Source organism: Diorhabda carinulata, chromosome 1 (genome assembly GCF_026250575.1).
Source record: "Diorhabda carinulata isolate Delta chromosome 1, icDioCari1.1, whole genome shotgun sequence".
NCBI classification, from domain to species: Eukaryota; Metazoa; Arthropoda; class Insecta; order Coleoptera; family Chrysomelidae; genus Diorhabda; species Diorhabda carinulata.
The window spans coordinates 28,710,671-28,731,445 of NC_079460.1; the positions used below are offsets into that span (position 1 = coordinate 28,710,671).

Genomic DNA, 20,775 nt, shown 5'->3' on the forward strand with positions numbered 1-20,775 from the left:
CATTGAGAACCGAGAGATTTTATCCGAAAGAAAGAAAATAATGAATTATATTCTACGTTGAACTATTTTCGAAAAATTTCTAAACGATTCGTATTAAATTTTAAAAGAAAGTCACGTCACACATTTTTTTGGGAGGGGACAGTTTATCTGCTGGTTTTCAATTAAATTACATCAACCCTATAGTAGCGGTTGCAAATAACCCTAGAAGTATGGTTTGAGTGATAACTTATTAATGTATCAACAGTTTTGCAAAAAGACGTAAAAAAATTTATAGAAATTAATGAGATTTTTGAATTGTTTCCCATGACTTTCTAAGTATTGATAAAGTCTGATTTCAAACCTTTCTAGTATTTCGAAAAACTTCTGCCTGAAACTTTCCACGCGCAATAATCATTCTTCTCTTGAAATCTTCCAAATAACGAGGGTGTGTTTTATAAAGAACCAACCTCATCAATATCATTTTCCAAACTAACAAAATTTAAGTAGTGCAATATGTCCAAGAATACCAGCCAAAATGTTCACCTTTGCTCCATTTGCGACAATTTTGCTTTTTAAAATTAACTCTCATCAATAAAACCAATATTCTGATTCCAATTATGAAATTATAAATTCCAGCATAATGTCACAAAATTCCATCCTTTGTTGAAATCGTTGTGAAAATCACATAAGGAATTGGTATGTTAAAGATATTGTTACTCGGCGAGCCACACTGCGGGTTCTGTAGTGAGGTATCTAAAACTTCTTGTATTACTTTGTTCACAATATGACAGTTATTTCTTATTACAATGTGTTTTTGATACCTTGAACTGGTTTATATTTGTCACACCCCGAACTGCTAAAAGAAGGTTGAGTTGAAAAACTAGTTAAACGACCAATAAAATTGGCTGCCTACAGTGCCATATGTAAGTTATATATTAACATTTTGTTTCTCTTGAGACCGAAATCTCCATTGAAAAACGATATCTGCATCTAAAAAATCAAACCACTCGAACACTCGAAACGTTGCGAACAATAATTAAAAAATTAACAGGCACAGCCTTCTCATTAAAATTGTAATTTTCATAATGTAGTGTTGCACCTACAATTACATATTTTTTTCTTTTACCTGTGACCCCACGTGAAGCAATCCACTGGTTGTTCCATAATTTGTTCAATCAAAAGCACAATTTTATATATGAAACTCCGTTCGTGAATACGTTTTAACAATTTCACTTGGCTGATAGCAAGGTATGAAAAGTGTAGGAAAGTTATTTATTTGGGCAAATCCACTCGAAAAGTTATGATGGGGATAAGACTTTCAAATTTGTACCAGCAGGCACAGGCACTGGCGTAGTCAAACCATGTTAAGTTGCTTGAAACGGGGTATTACATCCAATAATATTAAAATCTGAGAGCTTAGTTTCAAATAATGCTACTTAATTCCCAGAAGAGTTCATACTCCTTCAACAAATAGAATATTTCTTCTTCCTCTTCCTCCATGTTAGTAGAATGACCTTAGCAATTGATCAATTGTTACCTTTTTCTGGAAAAGACATTTTAAACTGATAATAAAAAGGTGCATTATGTCAAACCCATTTTCGCTAAAAATCATGTTTTATATGTAAATATATGTATATACACTACAGGTCTTTTTCCAAAATCTATATCAGAACGTCCGTTTGTGTCTATTATTTCTTATTATGCCTTTAACCTGGGGGCTGTTTTATGTTTAAGTTGCCCTAGATTAGAAATAAGAGCATTGAGATAATAAAATGATTTTATTATCAAAAGAATTGTACAAGTCAACATAAAAAAACTGCTTTTGTACTATCGATTCCAAAACATTGGTACAATTTAAGGTACTTCATTTCCAATTTATCCTCTGCCACAAATATTGAGCACATACGTAGCGGAAGGCCAAAAATTTATCCTGATTTTGCATATTAATGCCATAATAGGCAGATAAGTTTTCACAAAGTCAGAGAAAGTTTGCCTGCTTTAAAAGTATTCGCCATATAAATAATATAAATAAATAAATGATTTACACAGCTTTGTCTCTTGATGAAATTGTTTTAATTCAGTGTTTTCATACTATACTTTGAACGACGAAAATTTACACAGCATGATATGACTACCTCACTTATGAAAACCCAATAGTGTAGTGTTTTTCTTATTTATGTAAACAGTTTTTAATCACAAAATGGGTGGGATGAATTTATACACACGTAATTTACTTATACACCAAACTATTTATTAATATTTATGTACACACTTCACATTCAATTTAGTTATATACACAACTTAGTTCACTTGTCATTGTCCCTATGTACTCACTATGATATCAAATCGTTGACTTACTTATGGCTACTAAGCTTTCGCTTTATATACTAATACTCTTTATGGAACCTTCGAAATCTCTATACTGCCGTTAACAAACAAAAAGGTCTCCTTAGAAATTATCTTTCTAAAAGCAATCGCAAGAAAAAATAAGATTAAAGGTTCACAAAAAATAGCCGCTGCATCCGCCAAAGTTTAGCTTCGACTAGAATTGGAACAGTACCGGCTTCACGGTTTATAACAGTGGGCGAGTTCGTAACAATAGCATACAAAATGAATACTACCGTGCAACTGTAACTGAGTGACTTTATAATTAGAGATGAAGATGGTATGAGAAGAGAGGACCTTAAGTAATTTCAAGAATATAATGACTAACAAGTCTGATTTAGGTATAATTCCAGGTAAATGATTAACTAATTAGATTCTAATTTTCTATGGGAAACTCCTATTTTAGCAACTAAAGGTAAATTTCTTTTCTTATTTTGGTCTAATATCAAAGCTAACATCAATAACTTGTGTCTCACAGACTAGAAAACTAAAACAAGGAATATTTTTCAAATCAGCATTCAAAAAAATTTAAAATCAGTTTTTAAATCACTAACAGCAATTTTTTGTTGTCCAGTCTAATAATTATTAATTGTCAATCGCAAATATGTGAATTTATGAAAAAATAAATTATATAACCCGTCTTATACTATTTGGTAATATAATAGTAAAGCGAATGAATCACCATTTGATATATATTTATTGTCCGATACATAATATTCTAAATTTCTGTTTCAGACATTGAACTCAAAGAAAACCTTACCTGTCGATATTTTACCAACTATTTTACAAAATATGGCGTGCTATTTTAACTGTCTGCCTCTTGAAGTTGCCTTAGGTGCAAGTACTCCCATGTGGGGTACTGTTTTACAACAAGTAGAAATTTTGTATAGGAAACTAATTTTTTTGTTAAACACTATGGAAGACGTAACTCCACTTTTGAAAATAATGTCATCTCTTTTTAAAATACCACTAATTTCCCAGTTTAAAGGCCTTTTAGAACCATTTTCGAAAGTCGTTAGCTATGCAGTACAAACACAAATTATTAAATATGGTTGCCTTATGGAAATTTGTTATTTATGTTATAAAGCTTTTACTAAGGTAAGTTTATATCTGCAAATATTTTTAAAACTCATTCTGACTTTCATTTAATCAAAAAATATGGCGTATTGTTTTTTTGAACAAAATAACACTAAATTTGAATTTATCTCCTTTAAATTACTGCCCTCGGATAGTAATGCAATTCTCCAGCCTTTAATCAAGGGTTGGAAGCATTTCTGGAAAGCTTTTTTTGAAATGGCTTTTACCTGCTCTGACGTGGTCTACTTAATAACAAAATAGTGTCAAAACTTTTCCTTTTTTATTGTTTATGTTTGGAAGCCAGAAATTGCACGGTGTTAAATTTGAGGAGTAAGGTGAATGTAGCCAAACAGAAAGTCTTCTAGAGACCGATAACTCTCACGTTAAAAGCGAGCAGCATATTGTCATGAAGCCTATTTTTCAAGTATCTTTCTTCCCATATTTTCGCAAATGATCCAGAATAATGAATCGCCTGTGTAAACAAACAAATTTATTCAACTTCAAAACATTTCCATCTGTTTTCAAGGCCAAAACAAGTCTTCACAGTTACTTCATTATAGAGCAGACATATGTTAAGATTCTAAGTTTCTTTGGCACTTTTTCCCAACTTAAAACAAATTCAATATATACAATGCAAACAGGATCTCACTAACACATCTTCTCAATATCAAACTCGTTTCTGTTTGTATCAATACATAAGGATATGAGATATACTAATTTTTTCTATGTCCGTAGAATATTAACGTTTTTTTTTCATTCATTTGCATTCATAAAGAATGTAATTTCTGAATCGGTGAAAGAGCATGAAAAAAAGTACCATAGAGCTTCATTTTTTCATGCTTTTGTGTTAAAAAATTGCCGTAACGTCTCATTTTTTAACGCAATTATAAAATTGTTTTATCAAAATATTGGGCTGTGAACGCTTTCTTTCTCTCGTTTCTCCGATAAACTATCACACTTTTATTTCTTGATATTCGTTAGAGAAAATCCGTTTTGTGTCTAATTAAAAGGAGTATAGTATTATTATTAGTGATTGAGATTAATAGTGAAGAAAGTTTAAACTGTACACCAGAAGATGTTGAATCAGCAGCTGCAGCGACTATGAATCTTCTCCCTGAGAAATCCAGGGAACAGTAGAGGCGTACTAAGAAAGGCATAAATAGCTTCATAGAAAGAGTGTTACTAGCTTACTTTGTAACTTAATCCAAAATGTGAAACTCTTCAACACTTTGGTCGACTTATTCAAAACTTAAAGGCACCCTAATAGTAAATAACGACGTAGAGATCAGTAAATACTCGAAACTCATTGCATATTTGAAAAACTAATCAGTTAGCTATAGACCCAAAAAATCTAAGACATTTTCCAGACTTAGATATTATATGTAACATCTTTCAGATTGCTTTAATATTCCGAATCGCGGGAGCTCTGCGGAAGGAGGAATTATATAAAATGAAGTGTAACGATATTAATAATACCGGAAATGTTTTAATTATCACAGTACCTGATACAAAAATTCATGTTCAACGTCGATTTACTATTATTGGTGAAATATTTGACAATAGATTAAACTTGGTAAACATTTATAAAAAATATAAATACCAACGACCCACAAATGTCAAAACACATTTCTTTTTGCAGTATAGAAATGGAAAATGCAAAACCCAAGCTGTAGGTATCAATACCTTTTCAAAAATTCCCTCGTTTATCGCAACATATTTGAATTTATCTAATCCAAAAAACTACAATGGACATACATTTCGACGCTCTTCGGCATCTCTATTAGTGGATTCCGGTGGTGATATAATTCAAGTAGAGAAGCACGGTGGGTGGAAATCCAACACAGTCGCGGAGGGCTACGTAGACGACTCAATAAAAACAAAATGGATTCCGTAGTGAAAATTTTAACGGATACAACTAGTTCGACTTCAAGCAACATTGTAAATATTCACGATCCTCCCAACATTCCAATAAGTACTAATACAAATATAAACGATGTTATTTCTTCGAACTCGCTTAACGTTGCAAATCCAAGTACCAATAGTAATTAACTTCTTCACTTCAAATTAATAATGCTCATAGTTGTACTTTTAATATCACTATTACAAAATAAAAATTGATAAAAATTTTGTCGATTTTTGTCTACGGACGTAGAAAAAATTTTGTAAGAAACTCGTGAGTAAGTAACTTCACTCGTAGGAGTTACCGTATTCACCTTGTCAAACCGTCCTACTCGTGAAAAAAAGTATTAGTTCACTCACTTGTTGCATAAATAACTAAAGCGTAAGTAATTGCTTCCATAAAAATTCATTCACTGTATTTTTTTATTACATCTCGTAAATACCGCGTGCATTTATTTTATATTTATTTTAAGTTGTTATTCAAATTTATGAAACAAAATTCGCAAATAAAAGTTTGTCTTATGAACCATTGTAAATTGTTGTATTATTAAAGTTGACTCTAGTAATATTTTTTTTATTTTAGGAAAGGGATAAACTGATACTCAGTAGAATGGTTGTATTTGAACTTGTCCAAGCGCTCAAATTTAAAACTTCTATTCCTGATTCCAATTTATTGATGTTGATCAACCTGATTTTACAGGTAAGATTATTACTATAATTTCTGGAATCTGATACTCATACTGAATCGGTTATTTCTAACAATATATAATAAAATCATTTAGAAAATGATCAGTGACTAAATTCGTTAAACGACTCAACAATTCTGATTGAGTTACTATTTAATACCTCTCTTATTATCCTGTAGATGTAATTATAGATAATAACTTGAAAAATTGCAAACTTAATTCCACATATATGATAGTAGAAACCATATTCTTAGATTAGACCCCAAATCAACCACCTCCTTTGGATAGCCAACTCGAGTTCCCGTTTCAGCTCGATCTCTTGGTTCATTAGTACTAAACGAACATGGAAACAACTGTTTCATTTATGCTTTTGGGGGTATATTTCAAGAACAATTTTCAAATTCAAATCTGTCGTCCAGCTATTTTTCGAAACATTTCATTGAAGTGATATCAATCAAAACGACAGTAAAAATACGATTACATCACCTCAGCTGAGAATAAATCGTAACCTAGAAAGGTGGAGCTTCCAAATTTAGAATTCATTCTACAAAAACCTTGTAGGTATTTTTATTACTTTATTATCTTGTATCATTTTTTTCATCGATTTTTCATCTTTATATATTTATAATTATTCCGTGTTTATTTGATTATATAATTGATTTTAGGTGTTAATATATATTATTGACCATTTATCAGCAAATTACACACAAGGATTTGGATACTACCAAAAAATACATATGCTTAAAATATATCATTGATAACTATATACGGAAAACTAATAACTTTTAAGTTCAAACGAAACAACTTGTCAGTTGATAGAAATCGCTGATAATTACTCAATAAACTCCTATAAATATGGAAAAAAATAAAAGAATAAACCATAAAAAATAGCTCAGAAAACTAAAGTAATAGAAATCAAACGTTTGTGTTGGTTGAATTTCACCGAAAACCTAACGGGACATTCGGAAACTCGGATGAATCTGTTTTAGGTTAGGATCAGCTGATATATGACCTATTGGACTCATAATTATAGTTATAAGATGCCCTACTAATATGCTGAAGAGACGCTTATACTGAAAATGTCAAGAACGCAATGTTCTTAATTATTGGCAAGCAAAGTGTTTGTTTGTATGGGTTGGAAATTTAAATCTAATAGTATCGTATTATTGTTCCCTTAACGCACAACAATGCCACGTTTCTCTTGCCAATTCTAATATAACAGTCCAGAATACAGTATTCTGTAAATAGGAATATAAATACAATAGTATCAACGAATAGCTCGTATCTAAAACCTTGACTCATCCCAACTGATGCGCGCTTTGAATTCAACGTATATATTTACAATCAATTTATTCCGGCATGTTATGTTAGTTTATAGTGAAACATTGAGCTAAAAGATCATAAAATTATGTAGTTGACCAAAAGTTCCAAAACTAAGTCCAGTTTTTTGATGACCAGCCCCGTATTACTGGCATTTCATAAAAACATATGATATTTTGGAGTCAAAAATAAATAGACCAGTATATCTGTATATTTTTTATTCTTATCAATTATATTAAGGTATATGTTATGTTATAGGACATAGGAAGTTCAATTCCATCAAATGTTGTAATAAAAGACTGTTCTGCGGCAGCATTAGAATATGGTCCGGTATTCACAACTGGTATATCCGAATGCATGAAGTTAAATCTTGGCGACATCTTGGAATTTTTAACAGATTTTCACGCCATATCGAAAATGAAGGTACTTTAAACGTTTCGCTCTGGAAATATCTTGACTAGACTATATATTACAATTTGAGTTGTTCGAATATGGTAAAATGATGTGACATCAATTTCTTTACGCTAATTGACTCATAAAATGATTAAATTTTTTATCTTTCAGAGTTACTGTAGAGGAGTCAATGTTGGTTTAAACGATGATACATTAGGTGGTATAATAAAATGTAGTATTGCTCAATATTTAGCGTTAGAAATTACGAAGGGTAATGGTAGAGATAACAGAGCCGTAACAAGATATTTTCCTTGGTTGTGTACCAGTTCAATGGCACAACAGAGGTGAGTACAAAATTACATTAATTTATACTAATTTGGTTCGATTCATTGAGAATAAACTAACCCAAAAAAATTTTAATGTTAAAAAATTTCGCAATTATAGGTGACGTCACTGATGTCTTAAATGATTCATTTTTCAATATTTTCTGATAGAATTATTTGAAACTTTTTAAAAACTTTTCATTTTCCATTTTTCTGTAATAAATCCCACTTGTATAACTATAGTAGGATCTACCATTGTAAAATGTATACCATTTTTCCACTTCACCCTGTCCGACAGTAGTCATATTAATAAGAAAATTAACACAATATTACATGTTCTAAAATGTAATTAATTGATGTCTCATACTTGAACAATCTTTGATTGACAGCCATCATAGCAAATTATGAAACACAGTCTTAGAGAGATATTAAATTGAAATTACATTGCGCTGCTAAATTAAGGTTTATTATGACCACTACCTGTCGTAGCGTTTTCGACATCTAAGGCTGGCCTTCCAGTTCCAGAGTTCATATAAACTCGACAATATTTGTGATGTCTTTGAGAAAGTTAGATCTTCATTCCTTGAAGTTATTTCTGTGTTTGACTGCGATATTCTAGACTAAGTGAACTGAAGTTTAATTTTGTCTCCCCCAGAGAATATCTATTCATCGGTTTCTGCTAGACTTAATCTTATGAGTGCCCTATAAGGAAGCTAGCGAGCTTGTGAAACTTGTTTTTGCTGAGGTCCGAATACTTTTTTGATCTAATTGCATAAAAATTCCGAAAGAACTTTTTCTAACGATTCAGCCCTGGAAAACACTGACTTTCAATTTCCTCATTCCTCATTTAAGAATGTAGAGCAGTACCTAGTTGGTTTAGAAAAGGAATACGTTACATTACCCTTAGTCACCATTATGTAATGTTAATAGTTTCGTCACAAAGACATACCATGAACCAACTTTTTCCATGTATGTATGTATGCTTGGTGATGTGACGATTCACAGATACATACTTTCTCCTCCTTCACTCAGTTTCCACCATTATCTAGGCTGCTGAATATTGTGGTGATTTTTTGTATTATATAAGCAGTCCCCGGTAAAATTTTTGAGCGGCCTGATAACAGTTTTGGATAATTTAATTTTTACCTGAATAAAAATTTCTACCTGAATAAAAATTTCTACCTCGCTCACCCACCTTAGGTAGACCTGCTAACCCACCATTCCATTATCAGCGTTATTGAAACTAATTATTTCAACTAAAATCTATCGGCATGAAATTGCTATGAAAAATGCAACACTTCCTCCCGGACTATAACAATGAATGTTCTTTTTACAGCCCAAGAGAATTTATCGAATGTATAGGACATATAAGACTTTTGTCATGGCTACTCTTAGGCTCATTAACACATACGGCATTACAAGGTAACAATAACTGTCAGATATCAAGTCAACCAATTCCACAAGAAGCATCTTGTCAAATAGCTGACCATATTCAAATAATAATGGCAGGGTTCGCCGAACAACCAAAAGCGTCGATTTTGCATATGTCTTCTTTATTTCATACATTTATTTTATGTCAGGTAAATATTTTTGGATAAATGCTTAGTCAAAGCATACATTAATGAGAGTTTAATATGGCTTATCTTTCATTCTCAATGGGCATGCATATCAGATTGTGGCGTTGTTAAAAAATAATCAAAATAAATCTATAATTTTCTTTACAAACTGAGAACTTTACAAGTTAGTAAGTTTAAAAAGATCAATTCATAAACTTTTACGCTCGCGTCCGCGTTGGCGCCCTCATTCCCGTAACATAAATTAAAAAGCTCGCGTTCCAACGCCTAGATAACGTGAAGTCGAACATAATGACAAGAGCGTTATCGCGGCCGAGAAAGTAAGAGTTTATAAATCCAACTTAATAGGTAGGTTTTGACGTGTGTAAAAGTTTTGAATTGCGTTGTTTTATCTGAATGAGGAAAAGTTCATTTTATATTCCACAAAAGCATGTTCAATAAAAATATCTGCATACTCTGGAAATCAAGAATCATTGTTCAAAAATTGTGGTTTTCATACAGAACAAATAGAAAAAATATATTTTTATATTTATTTGCAAAATAGAAAACTTGAAAAGTGAAGAGTGAATAACAGCATATAAAGTCCTCAGATTCGTCAGATCAACTGTGACTACTACTATCATCATTAGTAACGAAAAAACAACTGGTTTAATATTTTATTTATTCTGGTTATTTAAATCCTACATTTTTTTGTTTTTCTTTGAGAACTTAATTGATGTGTTTCTTACAACCTTCAGCAGTGACTTTTTGAATAGCTTTTTGCTATTGTAATGTTATTAATCCGCTATTTCAAATGTTCTGTACGTTCATAACACATGTTTTTTGATTTGCGCATATATTAACACCATAGGGTTTAATTAGCAATGTTAAGGATGTAATCTTAATACTAATGCCATTTGATCCACTTCGAATTTTTTGATATTAGTGAGTTACTAATGTAATATCCATTAATTCCATCTTTAACCTCCCTCTTATGATTATTAAATTATTGTTGAATGGCTTTCCTCTGTGCTTCCCTTAAGTACATGTGCAACTATCACATGGCTGGCTACCTTTTTTAAATACTTAAATTTGCCATATTTCCATCGTATCATACTTTCTTTGTCGTATGTCATCGCTTCACCTATTTCTTATCTATGTAATAAATTTTTGTGGCAAGCTTCCAAAATTCGTTAACTTTTTTTTGCTATTTATTGGGACGTTCAACTAAAAGGATAAAAATTCTGTAACAATACGTTAATTTGTCTATTCTTGTAAAGTTGATAAGAATAGTTGTATAGGCGATATAAAACTTATAGATATCTCAAACAGAAAGCAGCTTCTGTGTATAAACGATGCGAACAACGGTACTTGTGGACCTATTAAATGACTAACGTTTCTCTTAAAGTTCCTAAAAAACAACATACATCGAGCACCGAAAGGTACAATAAGCTAATATGTACTCGAAATTACCCTTAAAACGTATAATGTTGCTCACGTAGTAGTTATATGATATTTATAAAACAATTTGGTAATAAAAGAAAGTTACTTAGCTTACGATTTTGGTATTTTTTGGCTTAAAAATGGTTTATCTGTATTAAAATTTCAAGTAAAATTCTTATGTTTTGCTTTCTAATCACTGCTCAATAAATATGATTGAAATACTTAAAATCTATAACACAACTGAATTGGAGTCTATGAACATAGAAAAAATATGAAGTTATAAATTAAGGTACATAGCAGAAGTAATAAAAAGAGAAGCTTTCACCGAAAATCGAACACGACAGTCGGAAACATAAAATTCTCTTTCTGGGTTCGATAAGCACCAGCTAATACGTGATATGTATACATTTGATAATCCATTATTATTAGTAATAAGATAGATAGAGGTGCCATAAATATTTCGTACAGCGTTTCCACCAATTTTACCCTCATAAATAAGATTTAATTATTGTGTATTATCCAAAATTTGCCACAACTTTTGAACCGATTGTTAACATTTTGATTATGTTATAAAACAATAAATAAAGAATGAGATATAAAGGACAAAGTCAATTAACTTTCGTACATGGTCATGGTTTGACGGTTGTATAATGTTATATCAATATATTTTTAGCTCTGGACTATCTACTTAGAACAAGGTTTGAGTAATAACGTACCAATAACAGAAGCATACAACGTAACAATGAATATTCTTTTTGATTTTTGGGGAAAGGTAACGCCATGTATATTACAATTAATTCAACAATCTAAAATGTTATGCGAAATAGTGAGTCTACATTTTCTGAGCATGTTAGAAGCACTATTGGAATGTCAGTCGACCTTTGTAGGGAAGTTACTACCGCTTTGGACTCCAGTACTCTGCTCAAACCAGTTACAGGTATATAAATGTACTCTGTGCTACACCCGGAAGGAATAATTTATCCATCTTGTTCTTTTCGCAATGCGATATGAAATTATAACATTTACAAGACATTTTAATAACATGTACCCAGAGAAGAGATGAATTATGTGTTGCAGATCCCATAGATGAATACACTCCTGTACACAGAAGAAGTCCAAGCAACTTCGTGGAAACTGTGATAAAAATCTGGTTCTGGGTTATGATCTGCAAACAGCTGATAGGTGATCTACCCATTCAAGAATTTTGATTTTCCAAAAACCTAGACCTACATAAAGAAAATTAAAGTCCAGAAAATATTCCTTCTGGGTGCAAAATTTCTATGTCACTGAGTATATGAGTAAATATCATGTATTTTAATACTATGCCAATCACTCATGTTTATTGAAACAACAATTGAACAAAATAAAATACTATTTGAGATCACCTAAATCCCTCAAACTTTGTATTCATCACAATAAAATTATTATTATATGCATTGTTCTTGGAATTGTTTCAACTCTATTTATGAAAATTCAGTTTTATCGAAAAAATGTCCATTTTTCATATACTTTTGAAAAAGTGTAGTACTAAAAGTATTTAAGTAGATATGTATAGCACTCTTGTTGCAACTCATTAATTTTTGTCCACAATAATATAAATATTACCATATTAAAACCACTTATTGTAGTGTACACAAGATTATTAATATAAAGGTGATTCACCAGCCGAATGATTCTGTCTTTCTATTCCATCATTCGTGCTGAAGTTGATTCAAACTGAAAGGTAATTCTAGATAGATAACTACCAACCAAAAAGAGACTATGGTCCGCTAGTAGACATAATTATAAAATGATATTATCGCCTTGATTAAATTTGATTTAATTCATTATAATCCATGGTTATAGAATTTGGGTTCAATGTTTGAGCAAGAATTGTCAATAATAATTCAACACTCGGTTTGTTTGTACTATAAACAACTTCAGAAAATAATAGTAAAAGTTAGAATATTTTTGGGCAACACCCTCTATATTGGATTGAAAGTGGCCCTTATTTACTAATTTTTTATGTCTATTGAATTTTCCGTTTGGGGATTTAGGTAACCTGTATCATATGAAAATTATGAACGAGCAATGGGAATAAAATTGTTGAGTTGAAATTTTTTCAGAATAAAATTTATAAAATATGCAAGCTTTCTTATTAAAACACTGTCATATATATTCAAATAATGGCGTCTTAATAATAATTCAATAGTGTGCCATACAAATAATTGTTAAATTCGCACTTTTTTTCTTATGTGGAACTATATTGTTAAATTAATATCTTATTTATTTTATCATACCACAATAATTGTATACACCAATAAACAATATTAGCCTACATTTTCAACTTTTCCAGTTGCCAGGTCATTTACAAGTAAGACTCCAAAATTGCCGTAACTTTCCACCGACAGTAATTCAAGAAGCTATACCAGAGAAGCTGAAAGTAGTGAATTTATACAATCCAATGCTACTGAAATGGCTACAAAGATTACAATTCAAAATGGGACAGATTGAACTACAATCATCGACAGCGACACAGTTCTATTCATTATAAATAAACAGTTTATTTGTAAAGTATATTTTATTTAAACAAACATCCAGAGTTGTGATAAATTAACTAAAAACAATAACAATACAATTTTCATTTGATGACGCATCTTAGTGTGTCTCTTTTTTTAAAACATCCATTATTTGTCTGGATTCTGTTGATGCCAGTGGTTGTAACTAAAAATAAAAGACATAAAATTAATAGGATTAATATCGAAATTTGAACGTTCTCTCTCCTACTCTTAGAATTTAAAAGAAATTACTTACAATGTAGTTAGTACAAGACAGATGGTTTATTCATGAGGACAACAAATACAATTATTACTACATGTTATCAAAAATACAAACCAATAATAGATCAAAAAATCGATTAACACCTGTATAACTGGAAATGTGGAGAATTCCCATGGCATATCCTAGCAACACTTTAGATTATTTAGAGCTTAAAGAATAGAATACAATAAAGTGATAGGTAACTTTGTTATTGAAAATGGTACCTGGTACAAAGAGTAAATTTTAATTACTAATTTTTAGATTGTAGGCTACAACAGAGTTGAAGCCACAAACAAAAATGGGAATTTTTGAATATGAAATATGTACTAAGTATATATTATTTCTGGAACCGTTAGTGATATTCATACTGAACACAACACTCACAGTTGCAGTATGGTCACTAAGAAATATATAGTTTGTTAACTAAACTTGTTAAAATGAATAGAGATATGTTCTGTTAAATATCACTTAAATGGCAAATTATTATGAGACAAGAATTACAATGCTTTCAACAAGTTAAATAACGTTAATGTTGTAGGAAATAATGCAATAAATAACGATGTTGTTCAAATTTTGATTACTTTTGAGCCTTCCCTTTCATATCTATATTAAATTATTTTATGGTTGCTTGAAAGTAAAATTTATAAACTACTTTAGACAAAAATAAGAAAGTTACCTTATGAAGAAAATAAGCAACATCAAGCTTAATCTGTTCTCGAATTTTCATTTCATCTGATCCCGAATCGAGTTGCGGGGAAATTTCTTCTGTAGTTACATTTCGACTTTTTAATCTTCTCAAAGATTCTTCAGTTTTGCAAACAGATCTTAACACACCTTGCACTAACTCCAAATACCTAAAAATAATACAACTAAATTTGATACTCAATCTTTCCTCAAACATCAGTCCCATGAATTCAAAAATTCATTAGAAGATTATAAAATTGTATAAAAATATCTGGATGCAGAAAGGCTAACAAGAAATATTACCAGCTTATCACCCAGATATAAATTCCATAGACTTTTTTGTTGACAAACAAGCGCAAAGTAAGAATGAATATACTGTGTTATTATTTGGTAATGATTAAAAAATAGAAAATAAAAGATGGGGATATGAATATTTCATGAAAAAGACTTAGAAAGTTTTGGCGGACCACCAAATTATTAGATTGGATGTTAGATATTTTATAAGTAGTGGAATGTAATTTTACCTTCACAAATTCAATGTTGGTTCACGAAATAGTGTCATATTACATCACAACATTTAAATTTATCTTTATATAATTTATTTGAAAATGATGATAGCAAATTTTTTTGACCCCAATATAAAATACAACGTTTAGCATGACTTGGTTCCAAAATAAAATACTTAATTTTTTTCCTAAAAACGGGTGAGTATGTAATCTCTAGATGTTTAAAATAACAATTGAAACTCAACTTCCTAGAAAAAAATTTACATGTCTAATCCACAAAAAATAATATGCAAGTTGTTAATTTTTTTAATCAAGATTTACATTTCTATTTGCATAATCTTGTGATTGTAACATGTAGAGTTGTGTATTTTGAAATAATAGGCTATGATAAAAAGCTATATTGATCAATTGATTTGTGCAGTGAAAATGATTACAAACGTCTAATTATATTCATGTGAAATTAAAGTGCAATTTAACCGTGCATTGTTATACCTGATATATCCATATAAATTTAGTGATGTGTATACTCATTTTTTATTTATTTTAGTAAAAAGAAATGTGGGTACTTAATATCGACAGTTAATCATTTTTTATAATGAAGTAATTTCGATTTCTTGATTACTGAGGTATAGAATTATTGGTTACTACCGTATGGTTTGCTAATTTTCAGTTTAATATGTATTTCAAGATTTTGGCGGTAGTGAAAATTCAGATAAGGTATCAAAATATATATACTTTTTTTCTGCTTTAAAACCTGCTTTACACTTTGCCATAAAAACTGCTATCATGCATTTCCAAATAAACTATAGTAAAAAAGGTCGATTGTAGTGAAATTAACAATAGTAAATCCTACAAAATTACTTCAACAATAATCAACACTTGGTGAATTCTTTACCATCTTGAAGCTCCATCCACTAGTTAGCCAATTCAATCTAATTGTGAGAATGATTGGTCATTTGGAACAGAGTGAACATAGGTAGACATTTTTTGGAGGGTGACATGTCCACACGGTGTGTTTTTAGTGGGTTTAGATAGAAGGGTGACTTTTGTTTTAAATCTTTTAAATTTTCTAGGCTAGAGAGGAGACCTTTTATCAATTAAACTTAAGTGAGGGTAGCACAATAAAGTTAAAACTATCAACAAAAAGGTATGAATAATTCTAGATGACCAAAGGAAGTTGCTTATTTAAGAAAATTATTTATTGTTTGTTTGTACATAATGCAATAAGTATCTAGATCTTACCAATATACAAACAGAAATTACATCCATTACAATATCTTTGTACCTACACTCAACGAATTTAGAATTTCATAATCGAATGTAAATTAAAAACAAACTTACTGTTTGGTCACTTGTAGTATAATATCATTCAAAATTTCAGTGGACTTATGACTTATAACATTCTGGAATGCACTATGGAATGTGGTTATTGGTTTAACTGCTTCCACCATGTAAGGACTAGCTTCTTTAGGAATGCTTCTGTTTGTTCTCCTGTATAACCTAGGTATAGCCTCAACATGTTGAAGCTGATAATAAATTTCTTCCACTTTCATTTTAACTAGACTACTTTTCATAAGGTTTAGAACGTTTGTTATTGACTTCAAGTTAGCTTTAACTATCTTGGGAACCAAAGTTACAACTGAACTATCAAGTATTTTATAAACTGTATTGTTGATGTCAGCTGGAGTTTCTATTGCTGGGCACATAAATTTTTCCACAATGCTAAAGTCAATTAAACAATTCATTATAAATTGTTCTGTACTTTGATTTGTACTGAAATTACTCTGAAATAAAAAAAAAATCATTATTGAAAGCTTCAAATATGCAAATAAAATACTTGTAAAGAAATAAGAAATATTTTGAAACATTTACAAAATACATAAAACTATTCATATCCAGTTTTCATATAAACCACTAGCCATAAAATTTGCCTATTTATGTATGATAAGTACTGATGCAATTTATATGAACATACTAGAGACTTCTTACGCCACTTATCTATATATCCAGAAAGATAGAGAATAATAACTACTTAAATTTAATACTGATACTAAAAATGGATATGCCCCCTTTGTTTGTCTTGGTATCCTCTTTGTCGCCCTAACCCAAGGAGACTCTCCAGAATTGCAGATAATATCGTAGTTTCCTCCTGGATCAAACACCCTGAGATAGTCGAGTTCCTCGAGTCCTATGATTAGGTTTCTCAAGTCTTTGCCTCCACTCTGTTTAACTGTAGTACTTCCGTCGACTTGCGTGTATGTGTATGTAAATTTTTTATGTATCAACCTTTTTAAAAATTTTATGATGAATTAGAAGTCTCTAAGATATTTAAAAAAAATACTCGTGATTGAAGTTGGTATTATGCTCAGTTGTGAGAAAAATAATATGTTTGATCAACTTAATTTAATTTCCTGAAAAAATTGAAGTTGTAAACAGCAAGAAAATTACTGAATTGTGTAACATATACTCGAGGTGAAGACCACTTGCTGAGAAACAAATAGAATCATTTATGTCATGAAATTCAAAATAATCTCAGAATTTTTTCAGTACTTGACAATTTTCAAAGAAAAGAGTATATTTATGCCTTGCAATAAATAATTGCATTGCATATATCATAAAACTGGATAATTTTTGTTGTTGATAATAATAGTTCTTCAGAACTGAGTTGACAAAAACCAAATCGATCTTTCAGTAAATACTAGTTTTTCATATATTTAGAAATACCTTATAGTTTTTGAATTTGCTATTAAATTTGACAAAAAGAAATGACGTGGGTTTATAGTAAACAATTTAACTCAGCAGTTAAAAACTGATTAAACAGTAACACCTTCAAAGGGTGCTAGCTAGGTAAATTAGGTTATACAAACATAAAATTACATTAGTATCTACATTTGACATGAGAGTATATGTATAAATCAATAAATTTTAACTTACCTGTAAAGTAGTTTCACACCATTTTAAATATCTAGATAAGGTTAACATGGATAATTTGACAAACTGATCAGCAAGTTGGTCCAAATAAATATCTTCATGGAAACATTGAGAAACGGCATTCCAAAGAGCTACAGTAGGCTTCAAGTAACAAGAAATTTCATTATCGGGAGAAACAAATTCATTACTTTCAAAATAAATAGCAGTTTCAAAGTCTCCTGCTATTCTTTGATATCGGATTTCAAGATAAACAGGTAAGTTGAAACGTTTCAAATGTTCTATAAATGTGTCATCTTCTATTACAATGTTTTTATCGCCACATTTTGTTGCAATCTTCAATAATATTTCATATGTACTTTTATATCTTTTTTGGAACAATTCAGGATTGCCCGGAGCAGTAATATAAGGTAAACCTTCACGTGATTGCTTATCAAACTCTTTCCAAAAGCTGTTATAAACAAAATTAATTTTCTTAAAATCACCATTTGATTCTAATACTCTATGAAGAACATCCATTTCAGTATCAATGAAATACACTACTTTATCATAAATTTCATCTAAGTTTTGGCTAGACTTTTCTGTACCTTTTTGATTGAATAATTTTCGCAAATAAGGTTTTACTACTTCAATTCTATATATGTCTTGTGCTTCATCTTGTTTTTTTAAATTTTCATACATTCTTAAACATTTTGTAATAGTAACAGTATCCTCATTTTCAACAGCTTTAAGAAACTTCTTATTAATAATATTAACCAACTGATTTTCAATATTTACCATTATATCTTTCATATCTGTTGTTATAATATTCAATTCATCCATATAACTTCTCTGGAATGAGTATTTAGCAACAATATGCTCCAGACTTATTATATCCTCAAAAGAATCTGCTGAAGATTTGAGCATTTTGTCTATGTATACAGATGAAGATATAGCTCCAAGTTTTAAATTTAAATTATTCTTGTTAGTATTGTTATTTTTTATACCATATAACATCATTTTGTAGCTCATTTCAGCTGTTTTTATCAATTTGAGCAGGGCCTAGAATAAAACAGAGCCTAATTAATAACTTCACATATTATTAAATAGATGCTGTTACATAAATGCTACAAAATATCCATTGTTAATTTATTGAATCTTAAACTTGAATATGTAGAAGATTGTAATAAGAAATCACAATTAATATATTTATGACATGATATATCTAATTTTGTCTAAAAATAATTTGTTTAGAATATAAATTTCAAATTAGATGAATAGCAAGCACTGATTCTCCTCGTAAATGTTTATAAAGGTTACCATGATCTCCTCTCTTAATTGAAAAAATGGAAGTGATAGATGTTCAATCTTGGCATTTAAATTTGTTAAATACTCTGCTAAATTTACGATTGCTTCTGTTTCATTCTTAAGAATTTCAGTCATTTGCTGCTGTAATTCAATGCCATAACTTTTTAAATCCCTTTTCAATGTTTCTAAATCGGATTTTAGGGTAAATTTTGATAGGCTGATGTCGACATTAAAATCATCCTAAAAACATAAGTGTTCAAAGTCTTTAACGATGATTAGATTATATATAATTACTTTAAAGAACGATTCTTTCCAGGAAACTACTTCATTCAAAGACATTTTTAGCGTTTTAAAATATTTTCATATCTAAACATAAAACGTCAACATCATTCAATTATTTGAGGTTAATTTAAGCGACATCCATAGACCTATGATAAGTTATGGACGAGGCCAAACGATTTTAAATCGATGCCAACACAGTGCAAGAGGGACAATATAAGAAGGATGGAGCTAAAGAGGACAAAATAAAAGAAATTTATAACTGGAGCTTGGAGTTTATTTCCTGTGCCTATGGTTTATTGCAATAATTCATCTTTAAGTACCTGGATGATCTTTAAGTGTTAGTGTCTTATTATCTGCCACACATTTTATTGAAAATGTTATCTGTTGAAATCCTCTTAACAATTTTTTTAATAAATATGATTTTATTGTCTCATTTACCATGCATGTTTTGAAAACAGAAGGTAATGCTGGGAGCCAAATCTGAAGAATATAGCAAATACTCAACTGATACAAAGCTTGTTTGAGATTAATATGGCCGTTACAATATCGACCTAGGTTATCTTAATACAAGAGAACACCTTTGCGCACCATCCTTTAACGTTTTACTTTTATAGACTCCGATAATATACTGAAATTAAGGCATCTCAAAATACGATTAGCATGACCTTACCTGATGAAACCGGTGATTAACCTCGATCTTCATATTCCTTACTTATTATTTTGGTTTCTACATCATAGCGAGTACAATGTCTGCTTAATGTCGAAGCATTTATTATTGAGATAAGTTATCATAAGAACTTTTTAAAAAATAATCTGGCATTCTGGTTATACATAAAATGTAGCCATCGGCATTAAGAAAATCAGTCCTAAACCGGATATTTTGAAAATTATACTCAAAAATAAAATATATAACTATTTTATAACTTAAAAAAAAATTATCAAGAAAATATATCTAGATTTTAAACTATTATTTAATGAACAGTAGTACCGCATCAAATCTGTGTTGCTTGAGTTTTGAAAACTCCACTAATTCTTTCAACGCTCATTTCATTAGGTCGACCTAAGCGTTAGTCATGACGTCATGAGAGACGTTCTCTCATCTCTGAACGCTCAGAAACGTTCATATATATATATATATATATATATATATATATATATATATATATATATATATATATATATATATATATATATATATATATATATATATATATATATATATATATACCTA

The 20,775-nt window shown here is 30.1% G+C and overlaps 2 protein-coding genes across 4 annotated transcripts in view; one reads left to right on the forward strand and one right to left on the reverse strand.

The window, feature by feature from the left end:
* The window catches only part of LOC130903800 (protein unc-79 homolog), a 66,034-nt gene extending 52,423 nt beyond the window's left edge, over positions 1-13,611 (forward strand). For all 3 annotated transcript variants that reach the window (XM_057816319.1, XM_057816168.1, XM_057816240.1), the window contains exons 26-32: positions 3,100-3,462; positions 5,924-6,040; positions 7,605-7,769; positions 7,911-8,083; positions 9,399-9,642; positions 11,732-11,995; positions 13,394-13,611. In XM_057816319.1, the coding sequence (XP_057672302.1) occupies positions 3,100-3,462; positions 5,924-6,040; positions 7,605-7,769; positions 7,911-8,083; positions 9,399-9,642; positions 11,732-11,995; positions 13,394-13,591 (1,524 nt within the window). In that variant the 3' untranslated portion in view covers positions 13,592-13,611. The remainder of the gene's footprint in view (positions 1-3,099; positions 3,463-5,923; positions 6,041-7,604; positions 7,770-7,910; positions 8,084-9,398; positions 9,643-11,731; positions 11,996-13,393) is intronic.
* On the reverse strand, positions 13,600-19,708 carry LOC130903955 (conserved oligomeric Golgi complex subunit 2). The gene is made up of 6 exons (XM_057816454.1): positions 19,557-19,708; positions 19,275-19,502; positions 17,982-19,016; positions 16,389-16,831; positions 14,534-14,711; positions 13,600-13,761 (listed from the first exon to the last, which is right to left on the reverse strand). The coding sequence occupies exons 1-6, from the start codon at positions 19,599-19,601 to the stop codon at positions 13,696-13,698; spliced, it is 1,995 nt and encodes a 664-aa protein (XP_057672437.1). The 5' UTR covers positions 19,602-19,708; the 3' UTR covers positions 13,600-13,695.
* Positions 19,709-20,775: the final 1,067 nt, after the last annotated feature.

Bases quoted from the DNA above. Each gene is read 5' to 3' on its own strand.
- LOC130903955 (XM_057816454.1), bottom strand. From the start codon at position 19,601: ATGTCTTTGAATGAAGTAGTTTCCTGGAAAGAATCGTTCTTTAAA. The intron at 19,017-19,274 runs GTAACCTTTATA...GTTTTATTCTAG, and splicing joins AATTAAGAGAGGAGATCATG to GCCCTGCTCAAATTGATAAA. The intron at 16,832-17,981 runs GTAAGTTAAAAT...TTTTTATTTCAG, and splicing joins GGTGTGAAACTACTTTACAG to AGTAATTTCAGTACAAATCA.